The 19,162-nt window shown below is 38.7% G+C and overlaps 1 protein-coding gene across 4 annotated transcripts in view; it reads left to right on the top strand.

The window, feature by feature from the left end:
- The window catches only part of KCNK2 (potassium two pore domain channel subfamily K member 2), a 130,668-nt gene extending 113,180 nt beyond the window's left edge, over positions 1 to 17,488 (top strand). For 3 of the 4 annotated variants that reach the window (XM_014264418.3, XM_026791048.2, XM_005483014.4), the window contains 2 exons: positions 1,127 to 1,266; positions 15,316 to 17,488. In XM_014264418.3, the coding sequence (XP_014119893.1) occupies positions 1,127 to 1,266; positions 15,316 to 15,633 (458 nt within the window). In that variant the 3' untranslated portion in view covers positions 15,634 to 17,488. Of the gene's footprint in view, positions 1 to 1,126; positions 1,267 to 7,027; positions 7,084 to 15,315 lie in introns of all 4 variants that reach the window. The other variant, XM_074537091.1, reaches the window with a different exon arrangement.
- Positions 17,489 to 19,162: the final 1,674 nt, after the last annotated feature.

Raw genomic sequence — 19,162 nt, 5'->3', positions numbered from 1 at the left:
AACATTATTCTCTATGAGAGTCAATCTCAGTACCACAACAAGGTGCTTGATATTTTGGGGGCAATTTTCCTTTGATTTGCTTCAGTATAGGCTGCAGATACATAAAACAAAGTACTATATACCTGCACAGGCTACTTTAATGTGCCTGAGAAGGTTTTACTGCAAAGTCTCCTCAATTATGGGCAGATACACCCATCAAACTTCTTGCAGCAGCCCAAACTAGAAGTCTGCTTTTATTTGTTGTAACACAACTAAATTACAAGTTTATGGCTTCTGTTTTATTGCATGGCAATATGAGTCATTTGGTGTTGTCAGGAGCCCTGGATGAACATAACTTATCTTTGTGTGGAAATAAGACATCTGTTCCTCATAGCTGTATTATACCTGAAAGCTCTATTACAGACACCTCTGAAATTTATACTTTTTTATACTGTAACACTGAAAAGAAGTGACTGGTGCTAATCCCACTGGCAGTGGGATTCAAAAAACTTGCCTTCAGCACACTTCTTTTATCCAACTTTGTTTTTGGGGAGGGGAAGATGGGGGGCAGGGGTGATATGATGAGTTCAGCTCAAGTCCCTGCACTCTGGTTTCCTTCTGCAGAATGGAGAAGATAATCATGCCTACCCACCAGGGACACTTGTTAATGCAGGTGCTGCTCTTTCTTTACTGAGGCTAAAGGTTTTATATAAGTATTGAGATGTTTTAAAGGTCTTGCAAAAACAGATTTCTCAGGATATGAGCACATTGCATTCTTTGGAACAATACTTAAAACTCTGGTACAGCACCATTTTTTGGAGCAGGTGGCAAGTCATGTCATTCAAGCCGTCTTCAGTGACCTCTATCTTCAATGATAGTCTATCAGAAGTTGAATCAGTTTGTGTTCATTCAATAGTTATTACGAATTGTTAACAATCTTTGTCTAAAATTTGCAAACTCTAGATGTTACTTTTAAGAGTGAGCTAATTCATATAATTTGTTCAAATTAAAAAAAAATATTTTGCATGGGTAAAAATACAGAACATGTAAGAAACTTTACTTTTTTTTCCTAGGAAAATTAATTTAAAAACATCTTTGCATCTGTAGCTATTAAGTGTGAATTAATTTTTACTGTATTGTTTTTCAGGGGGATCAGACATTGAATATCTAGATTTTTACAAACCAGTGGTGTGGTTCTGGATCCTTGTTGGGCTGGCTTACTTTGCAGCTGTCCTCAGCATGATTGGAGACTGGTTAAGGGTCATATCAAAAAAGACAAAGGAAGAGGTAAGAATGTTTTGAAAAGGGAAGAAATATTCCTTTTTAAAAATTTTGAATACAAGCCAGGTGAGCTTACAGCTGCTTTTGCTCTCAGGGTGCATAGGTCAAAGCTGTTTGTGTATGAACTGCAATGCTGCAACTCAAACTGCAGGAAACTAGGTAGCAGTCAATTTAAACACAGTGTTTTATTTTCATATGTCTGCAATGAAGATGAGATTAAATGTATTATTAAATTAAGTGTATATGAATAGTTGCACTTGATTTTTGTGGAAAAAGTCCTAAACTACTGTTCTAGATAATAGAATGTAGACCTTAATTTTTCAGGTAAAAATAATTCTGTTTTGTTTCTATAAGTGATGCAGGTATGTAAAGAAAGTACTTAAGTGGTTATATGTGAGATACCATGCTCTATAGTGGTAAGAAAATAAATTTTTTATATCATGCAAGGCATTAGAATGAATTGTTTAACTATCCCTAGGTATATTTTACGATATCTTCCACATAATGATTCAATATTTGTAGTCAAGTATATTGCTTTCAATTGAAATATGTTTTCATTTGTAAATTTCACTTGTTTTCTCTCTTTCACTTGTATTTATAATCCCAATGATACAACGTTTTACCTGAAGTTTTGTCATTTAAGAAAATGTCCTGGTTTTGAAAATGTTTGAGTGTAAATAAAATTTCCTTCAATTGTAGCGTGCATAGTTCAGGTTTTACTGGAAGTCTCAGAAATTAATTTTGTTTGAAGTAACATATTATTTCCCTCTAATTTAGCTTGAGTTCTCTTGCACGCTTCAGTTGATTTATGCTACTCAAACATAAAAACTCTAATTTGTTTTTGATGGAATGAATATGTTGGCTACTGTGCAGTGGCCTGCTACTTACATTGTTTTGAATAGTTTTCCTAGCTGCAGGGCATGGCATCAATGCCTGGATGTATTCCTGGCAATCCTGGAGCTCCCAAAGCCTTTGCTGAAGGGTGGATTTCCCCTCCTTGCTTTCAGTGGCTGCAGTCCCTCAGGGTGCCTGGCACCTTCTGAGCAGGAGCAGGGCAGCAGGCAGGAGGGTGGGAGCTGGGATCCTGGGCAGGACTAAGCTGGCTTTGTAAGGAATGTGGGGTGGGAAGCCCTTTTCCATTGCCCTTGCTGTGCTCATGGTTAGAGACAGCACGGTGACAGGTCTGCTCTAAGTGCACTCTTAGCAGGCAATTCACAGCCACTTAGCCCTGATGCAGAGGACAATGTTTATTCAAACAGTTTCAGTTCAAGAGTGCCATCTTTTGCCACATGCTGTACATTTGAAAGGGTATTTATGACTTCCCTTCCACAATGAGCTTTACTATTGTCCTCCACATTTGGGGAGCAGCAGGTTTCGTCTGAGTGTTCTCAACAGCTGACAGGATCACAGTTCTGTTTTCTAGAAAAGCACTGAGGCTGCCTTTAACAGCCAGCCATACATGGCTGGCTCTGGCTGCAGGGAACCAGTGCATCCCCTCAAATGCCAGTAACCTGCATGGCTGTATTTTATTATTGAAATTCAGAATTAGGTTGGTCTCGCCCATTTTCCCCTGTGCGATAGGAAGGAGTAGAGCACTGGCACAGGCTCCCCAGGGAAGAGGTCACAGCACCAAGGCTGCCAGAGTTCACAGAGCATTTGGGCAGTGCTCTCAGGCACACCTTGGAATCTTTGTGCAGGACCAAGAATTGGATTTCAATTATCCTTGTGGGTCCCTTTGAACTCAGGATATTCCATGACTCTAACAGTTCTGTTTCCTCTGGGCAGTCTCCTGGTGTCTAACTCTTGTCAGCTTGGGGCATTTCCTAAGTTGTCTTCAGTTTCCCTGGGTTACTTGTGCCTGGTTGTTTTGGAAAAAAAATTATGGGACTGAGGCACTATGACTTCAGACTATGCAAAAATATTCTCCAATCTTGTTTTTGCTGTATTTTAGTTCTTCACACTACTTCCTAGAATTAATCTGATCTTTAACCTCAGTTTTCTCATATTCTTTTCTGCTATCCAGACAGCATCTTATCCAGGGATCTTAGTATCTTGACTAAATAGTTGACTATATAACACTCAGAGGTTTTAATCTTATAATAGTATTAATATATTAAGAATGTTTGAAATTTGTAGCTCTCTGTGAAGCTATTTCAATATAGACTAATTCTGGAAAGGATTTAAAGACACATAAATTGAAGAAACCCAAGAATACCTCTAACACATCAAAAACATTCCTATTTTTATCAGGGAAAACTCTTTGCCAGGTTGTGTGGTGCAGTGCTGAGCTTTCTTTTCTCAGGCACTGGGAATGTGTAACCTAGTCCATCTTTTCATTCTTTCTCACCTTTATAGCCTAAACAAGCACATTCATTTTGTCTACAGCAAGGAAAGCTTCATTCTTCAGATATATCTGAGTTCTCTTGCTGGAGCAGGTATTGGGAATTCTGTATACGAGTCTCATGTGTGTTAGGTTAGATTAAAGACAGAGATAACATAATTGCTGCCATTTGTTCAGTTAATCATATCTCTGATGGTCAGAAATCTCCCTCCCTACTTCTTAAGCCATTGCCCAGGCATGTGTGAGAATTCATAGCAGGAATAAAATGTTTTAGTATTTTAAAATTCAATCGTTTTAACAATGACAGGGGCCAGAGAGAATTGAATTATGATATACCTTGTGTAGTAGTTAGAAAGTACAAAAAATTATTCCATCTTCTATCCTGATGATGCTTTGTAGGAAGAAAGTAATATAAATATATTGCATTTTGTTATAAGATTTGCTATATACATTTTACAAATATGCACTTTTCTACAGGTTTCATTGTATGATAAAAACTGCTTAGCCCATTATTGCTATCTTCCTGGGAAAATCTGAGTGAGGATGCTGAAGGAGTTTAGTGGAAATGCAGTTATCAACTCTCTTCTCTGCCAGCAGAAGCCAGATGAGACTGAATGTCTTGTCTTTTTTCCAGTTAAACCTAAATTTTCAGTAGGCTGTTCCAGCTTCTATGGATGCAGATTACAGCAGAGGAATTTCTCTAGAGTTCCAATATCCATGTGTGCAATGAAAAAACCTAGTCCAAAGTGTGGAGTGTATTTTTAAACTGTCAGTCCTAGGGGAAATAGCCCCTTATACCTAAAAGTAGCCTTTGAAGTGGGAAACAATGCTATTGATGATACGAGAGTCCATGAAAAAATCTACAGAACTGTGATCAGTGCACTCTGAAAGCTGAAGCAGTTTAATGTATTTCCTAGGAAATGGGATGCTGAAAACTTCCCTGAAAATTATAGGGATTGTTATGGGTATGAACAAATAAACAAGGTTTTCTATAGGACTTATATTCTGCTTTCCTAGAAAACAGTAACATGCTTTAGATACAGGAAGGAGCAGATCATTCTGTAGTGATCAATTGGGCAGGTTTCAGCAGTTTAAGCAGCAAAATCTAGAGAATATTACTTGAGTCCAGAGTGAGACAGAGAGGTTGCAAGTGTTGTTCTTTACTTCCCTCCAACAACCAAAACTAGATATCATCAAAGGTATATCTCTTTTGGTAGGCAGATGTAATCTCTTTTTTGTCTTTTACTTTAGTCTAAAGTAAAAAGTATCAATAAATATCAGTATATTTAGGACATGAAGGGAAGTCCTCCTTGTTCCAGGAAGGAACCATGCTGTTAATAGTTATCACCTAAAATCTGTAGTTCTCTTCTTATATTTTAATGTAGTGGTGTTATTAGAAGCAGTTTACATAAGACTTCGAGGTAATAATGCATTTCACTGTTTCAACAAAATAAAACATCTATAGTTTTTTCAATATACTACCAGGAAAGTTTGCCATATGCAAGTGGATCTGAGACAAAAAAATAAATCTGATCAGAACTGCACTAATGCACAGAACTGCTATATTTTGTTATTTAAATCCAGATAACCAGTATGTCAGTCAGCTGCTCTGGTGGCTTTTGTCTCCTGAAACACTCTGGAGAACTTTGAATTCATCAAATGGGGAGGGAAGTGAAAGACAAGTAGAGACAGAAGTGGGAGTTTTAGAAGGATAGATCTGGAAGCAGCTCATACAGTAAGATAGATGAAATGTCAGAAAGTCACTGGAACATGCTGTGAGCTGTAATCTTAAGTAGGCGATCTGTCTCTGAAGTTCAGCCTCAGCTATACTAGCTTGCCTTAAACTCCCTCCTCTTCATTATTCTCTACACTCTGATTACTCAGAGCACTTTTAAAGTCTTCTGATTTTAGTCTCTGAAAGGTAAATTTTCAGCAGGATTTTTTCTCTTGTCATATTTTTTCTTCTACTTCTGTATGCAGAGCTTCTGAATTCCAGAATTTTCAGCAAAAAATGCCTACCCAACCAACAATCTTAAGCATTTGGGCTATAGATCCTGGAGGAGCCTCTTTCCTTTACTGTGTATCAGGAGTCCAGGTGACAGACGTATGTTAGATATCAGCTCAGTTTGGACAAATGATTTTTTCATGCTGCCTATATGTCTTTTGAATTGAGCAACATGCAGCCAGCTTTAAAGACCAAGCCTAAAATTTTATGAGAAGTAGAACATTCACTTCTTGTGGAAATTCAAGAGGCAGCTGCTATATTTGATATTTATAAACAAATTCAACAAATTTGACTCATCTGACTCATCATTCAGTTTAATCTTCTTGGCACCAGTGACAGAGCTGTCACTCAAGTCTGTCAAAACAGAATTAGACTTGTCATGATGATGCTGTGGAGGTTATTGCACTCCCTATATTATTTCTTGCCTTTTTATTAGCTTTAGGCTGAAGGTGCTCACCCAGCATAAGGGACCCAGGAGAAAGACAACTTGAGCTCATTTCTCATACCCCCAAAGAAAGATCCTAGATGTAGGCTTGTATGCATGAAAAAATGAAAATAATTAGTGGACTCAAGTGAGAAACAGTTTTGAAGGGTTTTCACCCTCAGGCAAACAGGCTGTCCTCAGATGATGAGTAGTGAGATGTATGACCAAAGAGGAGGAAGAAGGTGTTCAGTTGTTCAATGAACTCTTGACCTGGCCCTCCCTGTTTCAAGAAACAAAATCTGTTCACTTAGATATGAAGATGGTAGAGAACAACTCTTTAGCCTAGTGATCAGAGTCACTTGCTGGTCCATTTTACATTTATTCAAGTGAGATGAGTCAGCTTCTATTGAAGAAAACAACTGTTTGGACTTTTCATATATCCATCCCCCCAGCCAACCAACCAACCCTCCCACCTCTTGGCAAAAGAAAACAGACAAACAATCCAAAACATAAAAGAAAAATAGGCAAAAACATAAAAAGCCCCCAAAATAAATCCCAACAAAACAAAAACCCAAAACCCAAAAACCAAACCAAACTGCAGCAGTTTTGCAAATGCTATATCCACAAGTTCACTGAATTGGTCAGGCTGATGTGATGGAAGTCTGTTCCCAGAAAGCACAGAATTGGAAATATTTATGGGAGAAAAATGCAGTGTCAAAGCCATGGTGTGCAAAGTAATTTTGCAAGGTGGTGATTAATAAAGGTAACAATTCTAAGATGTGCAAGCAGGGATTAATCAAGTTTCTGTAGGAAAGTGGTGGTACTGCTGCAGATGTTGTTAAAAGGTATATTCTGGAAATGGTATACACTGGTATACTGGAAAACAGCCACTAGATTTTTGGTCTAAACTTCAGGAAGAATGCAGAGAGCTGCAAAAATGGCAAAGGAAGCACTTGAAGAGAAATCTGTCTTGCATTAAGTGTTGTTTTTTTTCCAGTACATCCAAGATGTGCAGAAAAGACTATTTGGGAAGGAACAGCCGTGTTTGAAAAGGTGATTGTTTTCAATGATTTCTATGAGATGGAGAGAAATATAATATCTTTCTACAGTCAAAAGAACTGCATGTGTCCTGTCAAATTTGACTAGCAACAGGACAAAAAATTCAACCAAAACAAACCCAAAATAAAAGGTGGGAGTACAGTCTCTCTCTAGCAGCCCAGAGTCTCAGGGATGCATAAAGAGTGGTTTTAGTGTAAGGAGGAGATGGAAATGACTGGCCTGGTTCTGAAAGCAATTTGTTCTCTTCCTTTCTATGAGTTTAGGTTATCTTGGTGATGTTCCTGAACCTGCCCTAGCAACAGTCTGTAATACTGAGTTCCTATATTGATCAGTCTTTTAAAAGTCTGCGGTGGCAATGTGTGCAATAATGGATAGGAAGGAACATCTTGTTCTGATCATTCCAGGAAAACTAAACAGCTGATGGCTTTTGACACTTTTTTGAGATCTTTCCTCATAGTTTTGCGTACTTTGGACATGTGATGCTTGCTTCGCTTCAGATTCAGCACACACACAGATAACATCTCCAGAGTTTTGCTGTGGTTATATTTATATTTGCATCATGCCTCTTCGCTGGGCATACCAGGCATTTAGAGACTGCTGTTTTGTTACTGCATATTGAGTACCAGGTCCTGCTGGGGTGCTAATTGCAGGAGATGTGCTGCCAAGGACACTTCCATGAGGAGCAGCATGGCCCAGGGCATGGAGACACTGCCAGTGAAGAATTACTGCAGTGAAGGCTGCATGCAGCAAGGGAGTGAAGGCAAGAGCTATTGAATTTGCCAAAATTAAACTACAGCAAGAGACTTATGCTTCATAATAAGAGAAATTGATAAAAGAGAGATCAGTTATAACAATGGCATTTCTTGGAGTTAATTACCCATGAAGATTCCCAGAATGTATTTTATGATGATCTACCTTGAGAAATCTTAATTTTTGGAGATAAGATGTAATTGATCCTTTGTTACAGCAAAAAATATATCTGTAGTTTACTTTACTGTGGGCTGAAAATATTCCAGGTTAAATATCACTGATATCTTCATGATTAATATTCCTGAAAACCTTACTTGTTTTTTCTTTTAGGATAATCTTAGTGCTTGGATATTGTTAGGAGAATACTCCAGAATGTTACTAATGCTGAGTGTATGAATCTGATAGCTGTCTTGAGGATGAGTTCCCAGACAAAGCAAGTTCAGCAGAATGCCCTTGCAAGTAGGTAAATGAGGAAAATGCTCTGCAATTGCAGATAAAAGGGGCCAAAAAAGCTACAGAGTACTGCCTTTCACAAGGGATAGGTGCAGTTGTAATACTAGTGCTGAACAGCCAAAGTGGAGCTTTAATATTTCACACAAATATCACTCCAGATATTGACACTAGAAAGTCAAGAAATAAACAGTTCTTTCTGGGACTTGACCAACTAATTAATATATTCATTCCTTATTACCAAGTAGAAATTAAAAGTCCTTTTTTATATTTGTTCTTTTTTAGCATATCGTTATAAGCTAAAAAAAGTCCAGTGAGTTTATGAAACAATTGTTGTCTCTTTCCTCTGGGAGAAAGTTTAGGCAGTCTTTCAACTGCCTGTGGCTTGGGTTTCATTATACTTCTGGTACAGTTCTTAAAATGTTTGCTATTCCTGGCTGCAGCCAAGTCATTGGCTGTATAGCACAGGCAGAGGAGACACACTGTTCCCCTGCACCACCTCAGGCTCAGCTGGTAGAGCTTTATGCAAACCTAAGTGGTTTCTTGTGGCTAATACCGGTGCATGGCATTCACTCTCACCAGGTTGAAAGAGGGGTTGGATGGCTCTCTGAGGCAGCTGAAACCACTAAATAGAACTGATTTTTAAAGGAAAATTTCAACATTTTTTTAAAATCTTTATCATTGGAAGTTAATAATAAAACAGAACAACAGAGAGTGAAATAATCAGGCCCATAACTTGTCTACACTACTGAGACTACACACGTGCAGATCTATAAAAAGACATATCTGATGGGCAATATTCAATAATAGCTCTGAGGAAATACCTAGCATGGCAGTCTTCATATTTATGGAAAAAACAAAAGGTGAAAAAAAATAACTGTGGTGACTCTTGGTATATCTGCTTCTGTTTTGTAGGCATGACTTTATAGGCTGTTTTTATTTTGTTGAATCAAACTGTGATAGAGGAAAAGGCCATTTCTTGCATCTGCCATCTGTTACATCTCCACAAAACATATTCCCACAGCTGCCTCCATAAACGTTCCTTCACAAATAAAATAATCAAAATTCATGGGGTCTCTGCATTCCCATTGGAGAATGTGGTTTATTTCATCCAAGACATCAGATGTGTTCATGGAAGTTATGTGGGTGAAACCAAACAATCATTGCTCACCAGAATGAACTCACAACATTGCTTATTATGGGACTCAACAATCCAGTTTCTATCAGGAGAACATTATTCCCAAAAATTTCTGACCACCATGGCTACAAAAATACAATTGTCTATCTAACTGAAGCCTTACCCCAGAAGATCACAATTCCACAAAGAGAGTCTTTTCCCCTCCGATATTTATCTGAAAAACAGAGGGATGTGTATACCAGTGAGTGGAACCAAAAAAGGCATCACTTACTGCTTCATGTGTGCCATTCATCTTGAAATCAAGGTCTGGTACCTTGAAAACCTGGTGAAGGAGGGCTGCCTGCCACAGAACCAAGGTCCTGACAGGATGAAGGCATGGAAGAGGGAGGTTCTTCATAGAACATGGTGGACCTGACAAAGCTCAGCATAGGTATCTCATAATAATGCCTGTGGTATTTCTTGCATTTGGTGGCTGTTTACATTTAAAGACAAGTAGAGCACACTCTTCTCTAAACACCTCTCCACAGGTATTTTGGATAGGTGCTAATAACACTGTAATAGCAGGAATACTGACAGCCAGATCATTGGGTTGGGAATTTTAGGTAGAATATAAATGAGATTTCCTTCATGTGCAGCAAATGCACAGGTTTTACTAAAATTTTTTGTGAAGCTTGTCTTTTTCTCTTCTGCACTCTGGTCTTCTCTAGCCTATAGAAACTGAGGTGGTGAATAGAAATTTGTGTCAAGCAGCAACTTGCATGGGAAAAGGCAGCATATGCCTGCCCAGAACTGCAGAAAAGTGAGATGGCAGGTAGGAAACTCCTCTGATGCACTCAGGGATAAACCCACCCAGCAGCTGAGTTGTTAAACCCATCACCCCTCTCTGTACCTACATTTTTTAAAGGAGCTTTGTGAACAATTTCTGCAAACACTGGCTGAATTTCCTGAGAGCTAAGACAAAGTGTTATGCTCTGGAATCTGCTGCCTGCATAATTTGACATGTAATGCACTTTCTAGTTTTGTCTGAGTAGCATATCATAGAGAGGTTAATTGGATGTGTTATTTTTAAGTAGCAGGATAAAGTACACTGGAGAAGAAAAATGAAGCTATGAAAATTTGGAGAATGCATAAGGGAAAAATGCGAGAAATTATATACTGGGCAACATGTCGACCATTAAGAATATCTGTAAGGAAGGGCACCTGTTTTTCACCCTAAAATGTGGTCAAATGGGTACCTGCAGCTCATCTACTTGCCTTTTAAATTCAATTTTTTGGCTTGCACTAACATGCTCATCATAAAATGTATGAGCCCTGTATGCCAAAGGGAAACAACATAATGCTCAGCTATGACAGAAAAAGCTGCACACATTACTTTGAAATATATGTTTTCATTTTCTTGCATGACATATATATAATGCTATTTTTTTCTTACTTTCTACTCAGTGGTATACCTCCTCCTGAGTATATCATAGCTTTCATGTCATATATCTGAGCTCCATCCAAGCAGGATATATTTCTTCCCCCTCTGTAAGCAGAAGTAGATTAACTGATTTTACTGTGATTTTGGGGTTTTTCAAGAATATCCCTGTGACAGAGGAACAAAACTAAGACAAAGTTAAGTTAGGCAAGTGCATTTGTCTTGGTCTACTTAAGGATGTCCTTAATGATACTTTTGATTGTTTGTTTTCCTGCTAGAGCACAGATGTGGCATAATTCAAACTACAGATTTCTTGTATATGGCTACATGGCTTGTGCTTTCCAGACACTTAATAGGATGAGTGGTTTTCTTGAATGGTGGGAAGTTTTGCATGCATTAGTACTTGGATAATTTTGTGAGTGTCCGGAAAGATTCTCAAACTCTTGACAAGTATAAGGAATTAGAGCAAATGTACTGAAGGACGAAGCAGGTGCTTCAGTATGTTCAAATGTTTTTTTAGTTTCAACAGTAGCATCCCCTTGGACATTTTTACATTCTGGTTTATGCTGTTGGCCTTTACCCAAGTGCTGAGCTTGGCTGGACAGAAAGCTAAAACACAGTGGCAATGGAACTGCATAGGAACTTTTGACCCTACTAGAAATATTGACTGAGAGCCAGTTCTAGGACATTATTCATTTAGATGGATTTTGGCAGGAGTAGGTGAAGGAGTGGTGGCTTAATGTCGGTGTTTTTTTTTCTAGTTCTGTCAAATTCAGTATATCTGTCTTGCAGTTATATTGGTGAATTCTGCAGCCTGGGAACTGGCCATTCAGGAAGTTCATGCAGTACTTCACTGATGTCTGCTTGTTTTCCACTACAAACCCAGTAGTGCCTTTAACAAGAATGATTAGAACACTCTCCACAAACGGTTCAGAGGCAGTTTCTCATTATATCCTAAACGAGTAAATGTGTCATCTCCACCACAGATAGACACATAAATTGGCACAGACATTTGGAGGTGTTACTGCAGATGACCTGTGGTATTTGAGACATCCTCATAGGGTTGTTGGATATGGTGCAGATCATATGGGATACCCTGGCAGTGTTAACTGGAGGCCAGGTGACCTGGGCTGGGCAAGGAATTGGGTCAATGGTGTTTCTTTGTTGGAAAAGTTGTGGGTGTTGGGTTTTGGGGGTTGTTTTGGTTTTTTGGTGTCTTTTTATTTTTAAATTTTTTTGGGTTTGTTTCATGGTGAAGTGCGCTGTGTGGAATACTTAGTTGTGTTACTATATACCATAACTCTCGAGAACTTGTTATTGAGACCTGTCTTCCCTGAAATCATAAGGCAGCAGGGTGCTGCTTCCTGCTTCTTAAATACATAATGCAGTTACTTGCTGTTGATGTTCAGCGTAGCTAGGTTGATACTCCTTGTGAAATATGTCTAACACCTTGCAGTCTAATTTGGATTTTGATGTGGAGGAAGTCAATTCAGGAGCTGGGATGGGGACCATGTCCCCATTACTAGTAGCATTTCTCTTCCCTGAAGGTTAAAGTGAGAAGCATCACCAAATTAGTGCTTCTTCTTGTATGGCTGAGTCAGGTGTTATCACTGTGACATGTTTTTCCTATTGCTTCTGAAATATTCTGTGACATTCAGCCTTATGTTAAGTATGTAGTTGTCAATAATTTCTGTGACTAAGAGGCCTTGTCCTCATGTCACACTGCCCCCAACTATGACAGCTGCAGAGTCTACAGAGCTGTGCTGTAATGAGGCAAGAGATCTGGAGAAAAGTAAATTTTTGTTACAGTATGTAAGTATGCCAAGAATTTAATTTCTTTTCAGCAGCACAGGCAACTGGCATTTCAGTTGCTCTGCATGAGACGTGTTTTGGTTGTCAGAGCCCAGATGAAGAGGAGCTGTAATGCAGTGTGTTAAAATGTCATAACCTAAGGAAAGAAAGAACCTGAACACATTACAGATATGTCCCTATGGATCAAGGAGGGATCAAATTATATAAGCAAGTTACTAATGTTCACTGGTAGTTAAAATGACACATTTCTTTTCTTATAATCCTTTTCTTACAACCTTGCTTGAGTCCGTAAGTGCTATGGAATGGGGAGTTTTGTTTCAAAGAGGTAATTGAATGCATTTCAGTTCACATAAAAAGTAGGGGCCAAAAGCAGTGATTTGGGGCATGCATATTTCAAACAACACTAAACTCCTACTTCTTAATGTGTTCCAATTCTCTCTGTTTTTCTACTGTGCATCTATGCATACTAATGCATCTTGATTCTACTTAGCAATAGCATTAATAACAGCATGTTTCAATGTGTATTTTTCTCCTACAATTTTGATATAAACCAACATCACAGCTTTGGTGTATGGGCAGGTAGAATTGTGTCCACCCTGCTAGTGTTCCACACCACCTTCATTGGAATGAGCCTATCTCCAAAGGCACATTTATTGATGCTCTTCACCTGGCTGCATAAACTTGCTTCCCCAAAGAAATCTCACTAGAATTCAGACATCAGATATCCCAACAACTACAATTTTAAGATTCTGCTGAAAAACTTGAATGCCCAAGAACAGCTTGCCCTGTGCAAGACAGGTTCATCATCAGGAACATCCTGAGCCTATCCTAGAGTTTATCACATAAACTTGCTTTCTTCAGAAGCAAGGCCAGTTGATTTTCTCTCCTGGACAAATATGAAATTACATGGGGACTTAAAAAGAAAAAAAATTGAAATATTAATTTGAAATCCTGATAACATCTCTTGAATGTGACCACATACATGCAATGGCAGATATGTGTCCCTGAGCAAAATACCTAGTCTGTTAAATGCTTACACAACTAGTGAGGGGTGTGTGTGTATATATGTATATATATATATATATATATAACAAAAAGGAAACCTGTGTACTGGCTCTTTGCTCCCCCAAACAGAGCCATTATCCAGGACCTGGATACCCTGCCTTTAGTAAGGCTTAGGAAAAGGAAAAAACTGCCCCAAGGTGTGCACTGATAGTATTTATCATATTTTTATTACTTGTTTGCTACAAGTAAAATATTGGAGCAGCTGAGATGTTTCAGCATTGCAGATTTCATTATTTTCAGATCTGAAGTTTAATGTGTCTGATCCTAGCTGCAGAAATTAAATACTAATAATCATTCAGCTAGGTGAGTCCTCTGTGTATTGCAGATGAATACCCTTGTTTTAGAAAACAGACCTTTGTCCACGTTTGTCATCTGCGCAATTCACTGAAGTAGAGATGAATGTAATAAAATGACCCTTGGGTAAAGAGATCATCTTGTTTTGTTTCTGGAGGGGGGAAAGTTTTCCTGAAACTCTGTCATTCCTGGATGAGCTGATTAATTTTTGCGTTCATCATATTCCTGTTTTCCACTGCACTGCAAATTATGAATAACCTTGTGGCTTTTTCTCTAATGGTTTGCCCCCTATATTTCTCTGTGTAAATTATTTTTTCGTTTCTGTGCTTACCAAGTCAAAGTTTGCTTGCCAGTGATTGAAATTCTGGACTGAACAGTACTAATTAGACTGTTTATGTGGGTCAAAGCATCCTGGAATGCTTCACTTTTGGAATTATATGAAGTAGTCTATATTCCCTGTGCTGTACCTTCCCAATATTAAACTGTTGAGGGAGAAGAGATTTAAAGAGAAACAATGTATTTCCTTTGGAGTTACAATGAGATTATCTCAACAAAGGGGTCTCCTTTAGTTACCTACATAACTTATTTAATGTAACAGTGGTTTGACTGAAATACAAGTGCAAAAATATAAATAACAAATAAATGACAGGCCACAGTTTACCTCAGACTAGATCTGCTTAGTCTACCTTATTCCATATCTGAGGACACATAAAGATGATTTGGGATTCAGGCTGGGAAGCAGACATGCCACTGAGGTGACTTTTAGCTGTTGCTGTGTTGGTGCTATCTTTGAGCAAGTACAGGAAAGAGGATGCAAACAGACAATGGTTTCCTTTGAAAAAGCTTTTCTGTCTAAATTTAGAAAATTCTTAGCCAAGTCTCCCAAGGATCTTTCCAGAGACAGTGAAAGTGCTCATAAATAACCCCTCACCCTAGTAACAATACATAACACAGCCTGGATTGCTGGGATTTCAGCATCCCCTGACCAGCTGGGTATTGTGCAGCTGTCAAGCCTCTGCAGCTTCCCTGTATTGCTGACTGCCTATAATAACAATAATTAAAAAAAAAAATCAGCAGAGAAGGTTTTTGTGTTTTGGAACTGTTGTTAACTCTTACTAGTGCAACATTTCTTCTTTAGCTGCTGTCAATAAAAGAGTGAATCTTTGGCATGAGAAATTTGTGCCAGTGGCAGCGGCAGCTCTTTGGCAGTCCAGCACTCTCTCCATGCTCCTGAAGATAAACAGTGTCTGAAGTCCTTGGTGCCATAATGCTTCCTTTTTATTGCTGCTTTTTGCTGCAGGTCGGGGAGTTCAGAGCCCACGCTGCAGAGTGGACAGCCAATGTCACCGCCGAGTTCAAGGAGACTCGGAGGCGCCTGAGCGTGGAGATCTACGACAAGTTCCAGCGGGCCACCTCCATCAAAAGGAAGCTCTCTGCAGAACTTGCTGTCAACCACAACCAAGACCTGACCCCCTGCAAGAGAACACTGTCAGTGAACCACCTGACCAGCGAGAAGGACCTCTTGCCAGCTCTGACAAAGACGGACAGCATTTACATGAATGGTTTGACGCCGCACTGTGCAGCAGAAGAGATAGCCGTGATTGAGAACATTAAGTAGCCATGACTTTGGATCCCAGCCCTTGGGAAGCTCTTGGCTTAGACTAGCCATACACCTTTTTTTTCCACCCTGTCGATGACCAGTGCTAGCAGCATTTTATATGTGTGCATGAGTTCCACAGAAAAACTCCAGTCCCGAGTTACCATCGCATCTCTTCAGAGACACATATATGAATGGCACTGCTGTTTCCAAAAGATGCTGGAACAAGCAATGTTTTCTGCCTTTATCTGCCCAGACTGTTTTTCACTTCTAATGTGCCATATGGCCTCACGAATGAATCTCACTTGTTTATGGTAACAATGTAGCTTTGAGGGATCAGTCCTTAAAATTTCAGGGTCTACCTTACTGAGCCTAGGAATGGACAATTTCTGGACTACAACACATTTGTAAATGGCAAGAAATTCTTATGCAGCCTTTTACCTAAGAAATTTTGGTCAGTGCCTTATCTTTTGAAGAACCAGAACCTCTACAGTTCTTGTACGACTTTTGTTTGTTTGGGTTTTTTGCATGAGAAGTGTATTTCATTTAAGCCTTTTGTTCTTCTTGAAATGGTGGTGTTTCAAAGGTGTCTGTTGTGAAGATACCAACCAGCATGAATGAATGCCAAAACTCAACAATCATCAATTGATGTTGTTAGCTCCAAATTTAAAGGCACTGCAGTCTCAAAAGTTGCAAACCTGTCCCCCAGAAGCATTTTGTTTTACTCAGGTCCAGCTGATACTTGTTCACGCTGACTTGTAGGATTTGCCGACCCTTTTCAGGTCTTAGTTTTCCAAGCAGTGTTCAGCAGTTGTTTTTCTCTGCATCAGATGTACCAAAAAAATCTGCAGCTTATCTATCACTAAATTATTTGGTAGATGACAAGAGCAAGTAGAAATTACTGCTTTGATGAGAGGCAGGGGGAGGCTTTAAATTGCTGTGTTCTAATAATCACATCCAAAAAAACAATGCAGAAGAATACAGCTATTTTTAATAAACATAAACCTTCTGCCAGATATTTGGTATGAAAAGGATTCTTAATTTCCTTTTTAAGCCAAGTCACCCCAGAGGCTCCATGATATTTTACCCAGGAATCCTGGTGGAGTGCTTTCCTGAATGTCACGTGGGCTGCCTGTGCCAGAGCTGTGGCTAACGTGGGAATGCAATTGAAACTGGTATCACTGTGACTTTCTACATTTCAAATAGAAATGGCTCTGAATATCAATGCAGGCACGAAGAAGAGCTGATAAATAGCACAATCTGAATACCGATGATTGTTCAGACAGGATAGGCTGACAAGAAGCAGCTCTAAACCAGACTGTGGGTTTTCTTTTTTGGTTTTAAGAAAACACATTAATTTTGTACCTTCTGTTTTGCTTATAGGTTGTACATGAGATTCAGAAGAAATGCAGGATGGAATGGATAATTTTGCATTTTTTTCCTTATGTTTAGTCTATTGTAACCTGGCTGTACATAAAGTGAATAGAACAGGCCTTAAAGAAAAATTTAGGCTCTGTAAATTAAAAAAGAATGGGACTTTGCTGATTGGGCATGATTCAAGTGGCAAATCTTACAGCATCTCTGACCATTAGATAACATACAAGATATGAATGTTCATGTTTTTTGGATGCTTAGCTTGTTTTCTAATAAATATAAGTTAATATGTACATTCAGTGTAAATATCAGTCAATTAACATTTACAGAGAGTACGCTTTTAAAACTAAGAAAGTTCCATGACACAGCACCGAGCAATGCTCTTATAACAAAGACCCTTGTCTCCCCAGCACAGTGTTCTGAATGTCCACATGGCAAGGGTTCCTCTTGCCATGTATAAACTGTGAATTGTAATGAAAAATAAAGTTTTTAATTAAAATAAGTTTTCCTGAATCTCCTGCTTGCTACAACTGGAATGCTAAGGAATAAATTGTGAAACTGATTTTTATGCTTTTATTGTTACAGAGTATAGCAGTTTGCCACCTGCTTTAATTTAAGCTGGTTTAGCAATAAAGGCTTGATTTACCCAGCACAGAAATTACTATTTTTTTTCCTTGATATTAAAAAATATGCTCTTTGGTTGCCATACCTTAAGTTGTGTCTCTTGCTATTTTGTTTCAACAACTCATCAGGATTCCTTTTCTTCCGCGATGTGCTCCAGAGCTCCTGGCGGTTGCTCCATCCGTGCCCTGGGGGAGGCGCAGGGGGCTCTGCCCCTCAGTGCTGCTGGCTCTGCTATGGCTGCTGGTGCCTTTCTGCACAGGGTGTGAACAAGCACCTCTAAGGACAGCAGGCCTTCAACTGCAGCAGTTTTCTCTACAGTCAATATTTTCCAGAGGCCTCTTTAATTAGCTCTTGGCCAAGGGAATGAGAGCCCACACCAGCCTGGTGGTAAATGAGGAAGACTGGGGTTTTTTTTATTGTTTCAATCTGATGTGTGGGGAGTGTGTTTTAGTGCCTTTTGGAACTGATTTTGCAGAAAGGGACAGTTAATGTTCAATGTTACTGTCCTTGATTCCCTGGGATATCTTAGGTTAAAGCCTTGTTTCCTATTACCAACCTCTAACCAGCTTGTTTCCAGTTACCAGCCTATGGAAGTACTGTGCTTTGTGGTTTCTTTCTTTTAAAGAGTCTCAGGACCTGCTGAAAAGACCATATTTTTTGGAGATCCTGTGACAATGTTTGAGATACAAGCATGGATACTTAAACCCATTCAGGTTTTATTTGCTTTGACTTCTGAATATGATCTCTGGGAAAAAAAAATCCCTGTTAATTTATATATATTTATTGTTTCACTTTTGTAACAGATCTAAATTATCCTCCCTTATCAAAATTGATTTACCTATAGGGAAAAAAGCATAAATAAATAAAATCCTTTATTTGGAAGTTTAATAATTGAAGGAGAAAAGATACCACAGTCCAGATGGTATAGATAGGTAGAGTTATCATGATCCTAACATGTCCAGTGCCATTAAAGTTATTGGAAAATCATTTCTTCCCTCTCCACATACAGTGATAGACCACAAAGTCTGAGGATGGCTCAGTTAATTTATAATACTTGATGAACTCAAAGATTTTTCTCTTTATTCCCATAAGAGCAGATTTTTGTATTAAAAACTCTGTCTTTCTTGCCTCAGGAACTTTTGCAACGCTTATTTTCCCTTCCAAATATGGAGCTACCTAAGCATGAATTAGGATCCATTTGTACCTTCTTTTCTGTCACCCATACATGGAAACATTTCAGACTGCTAATATGCTTGGTACTTAAGCAAGCTTGTGAAAGAGGTAAGGGGCTGTTTTCTTTAATACTGAAAAAAACCCCAAAAAAGTCATTGGACAAATATCTTCTGGATGAGAGACAAATTGTGGCACATACAAATCTATAAAGACACATGTGCCACCTAACAGAACAATTTATTTCTCAGTATTACAGTAAACACTTCATTAAAAAAACAATTTGAAATCTCTTGAAGTGGTAGCTAGAGGTGATCTGTATTGTTTACTGTTGGCTGTGATAATCTTGTAATTTTTTTCCTTTGTATTTTTTGATGTGCTG

The sequence above is a fragment of the Zonotrichia albicollis genome, chromosome 3 (genome assembly GCF_047830755.1).
Source record: "Zonotrichia albicollis isolate bZonAlb1 chromosome 3, bZonAlb1.hap1, whole genome shotgun sequence".
Lineage (NCBI taxonomy): Eukaryota > Metazoa > Chordata > Aves > Passeriformes > Passerellidae > Zonotrichia > Zonotrichia albicollis.
Note: the sequence above shows the minus strand (reverse complement) of the source record. Positions and strands in the feature narration are given on the sequence as shown.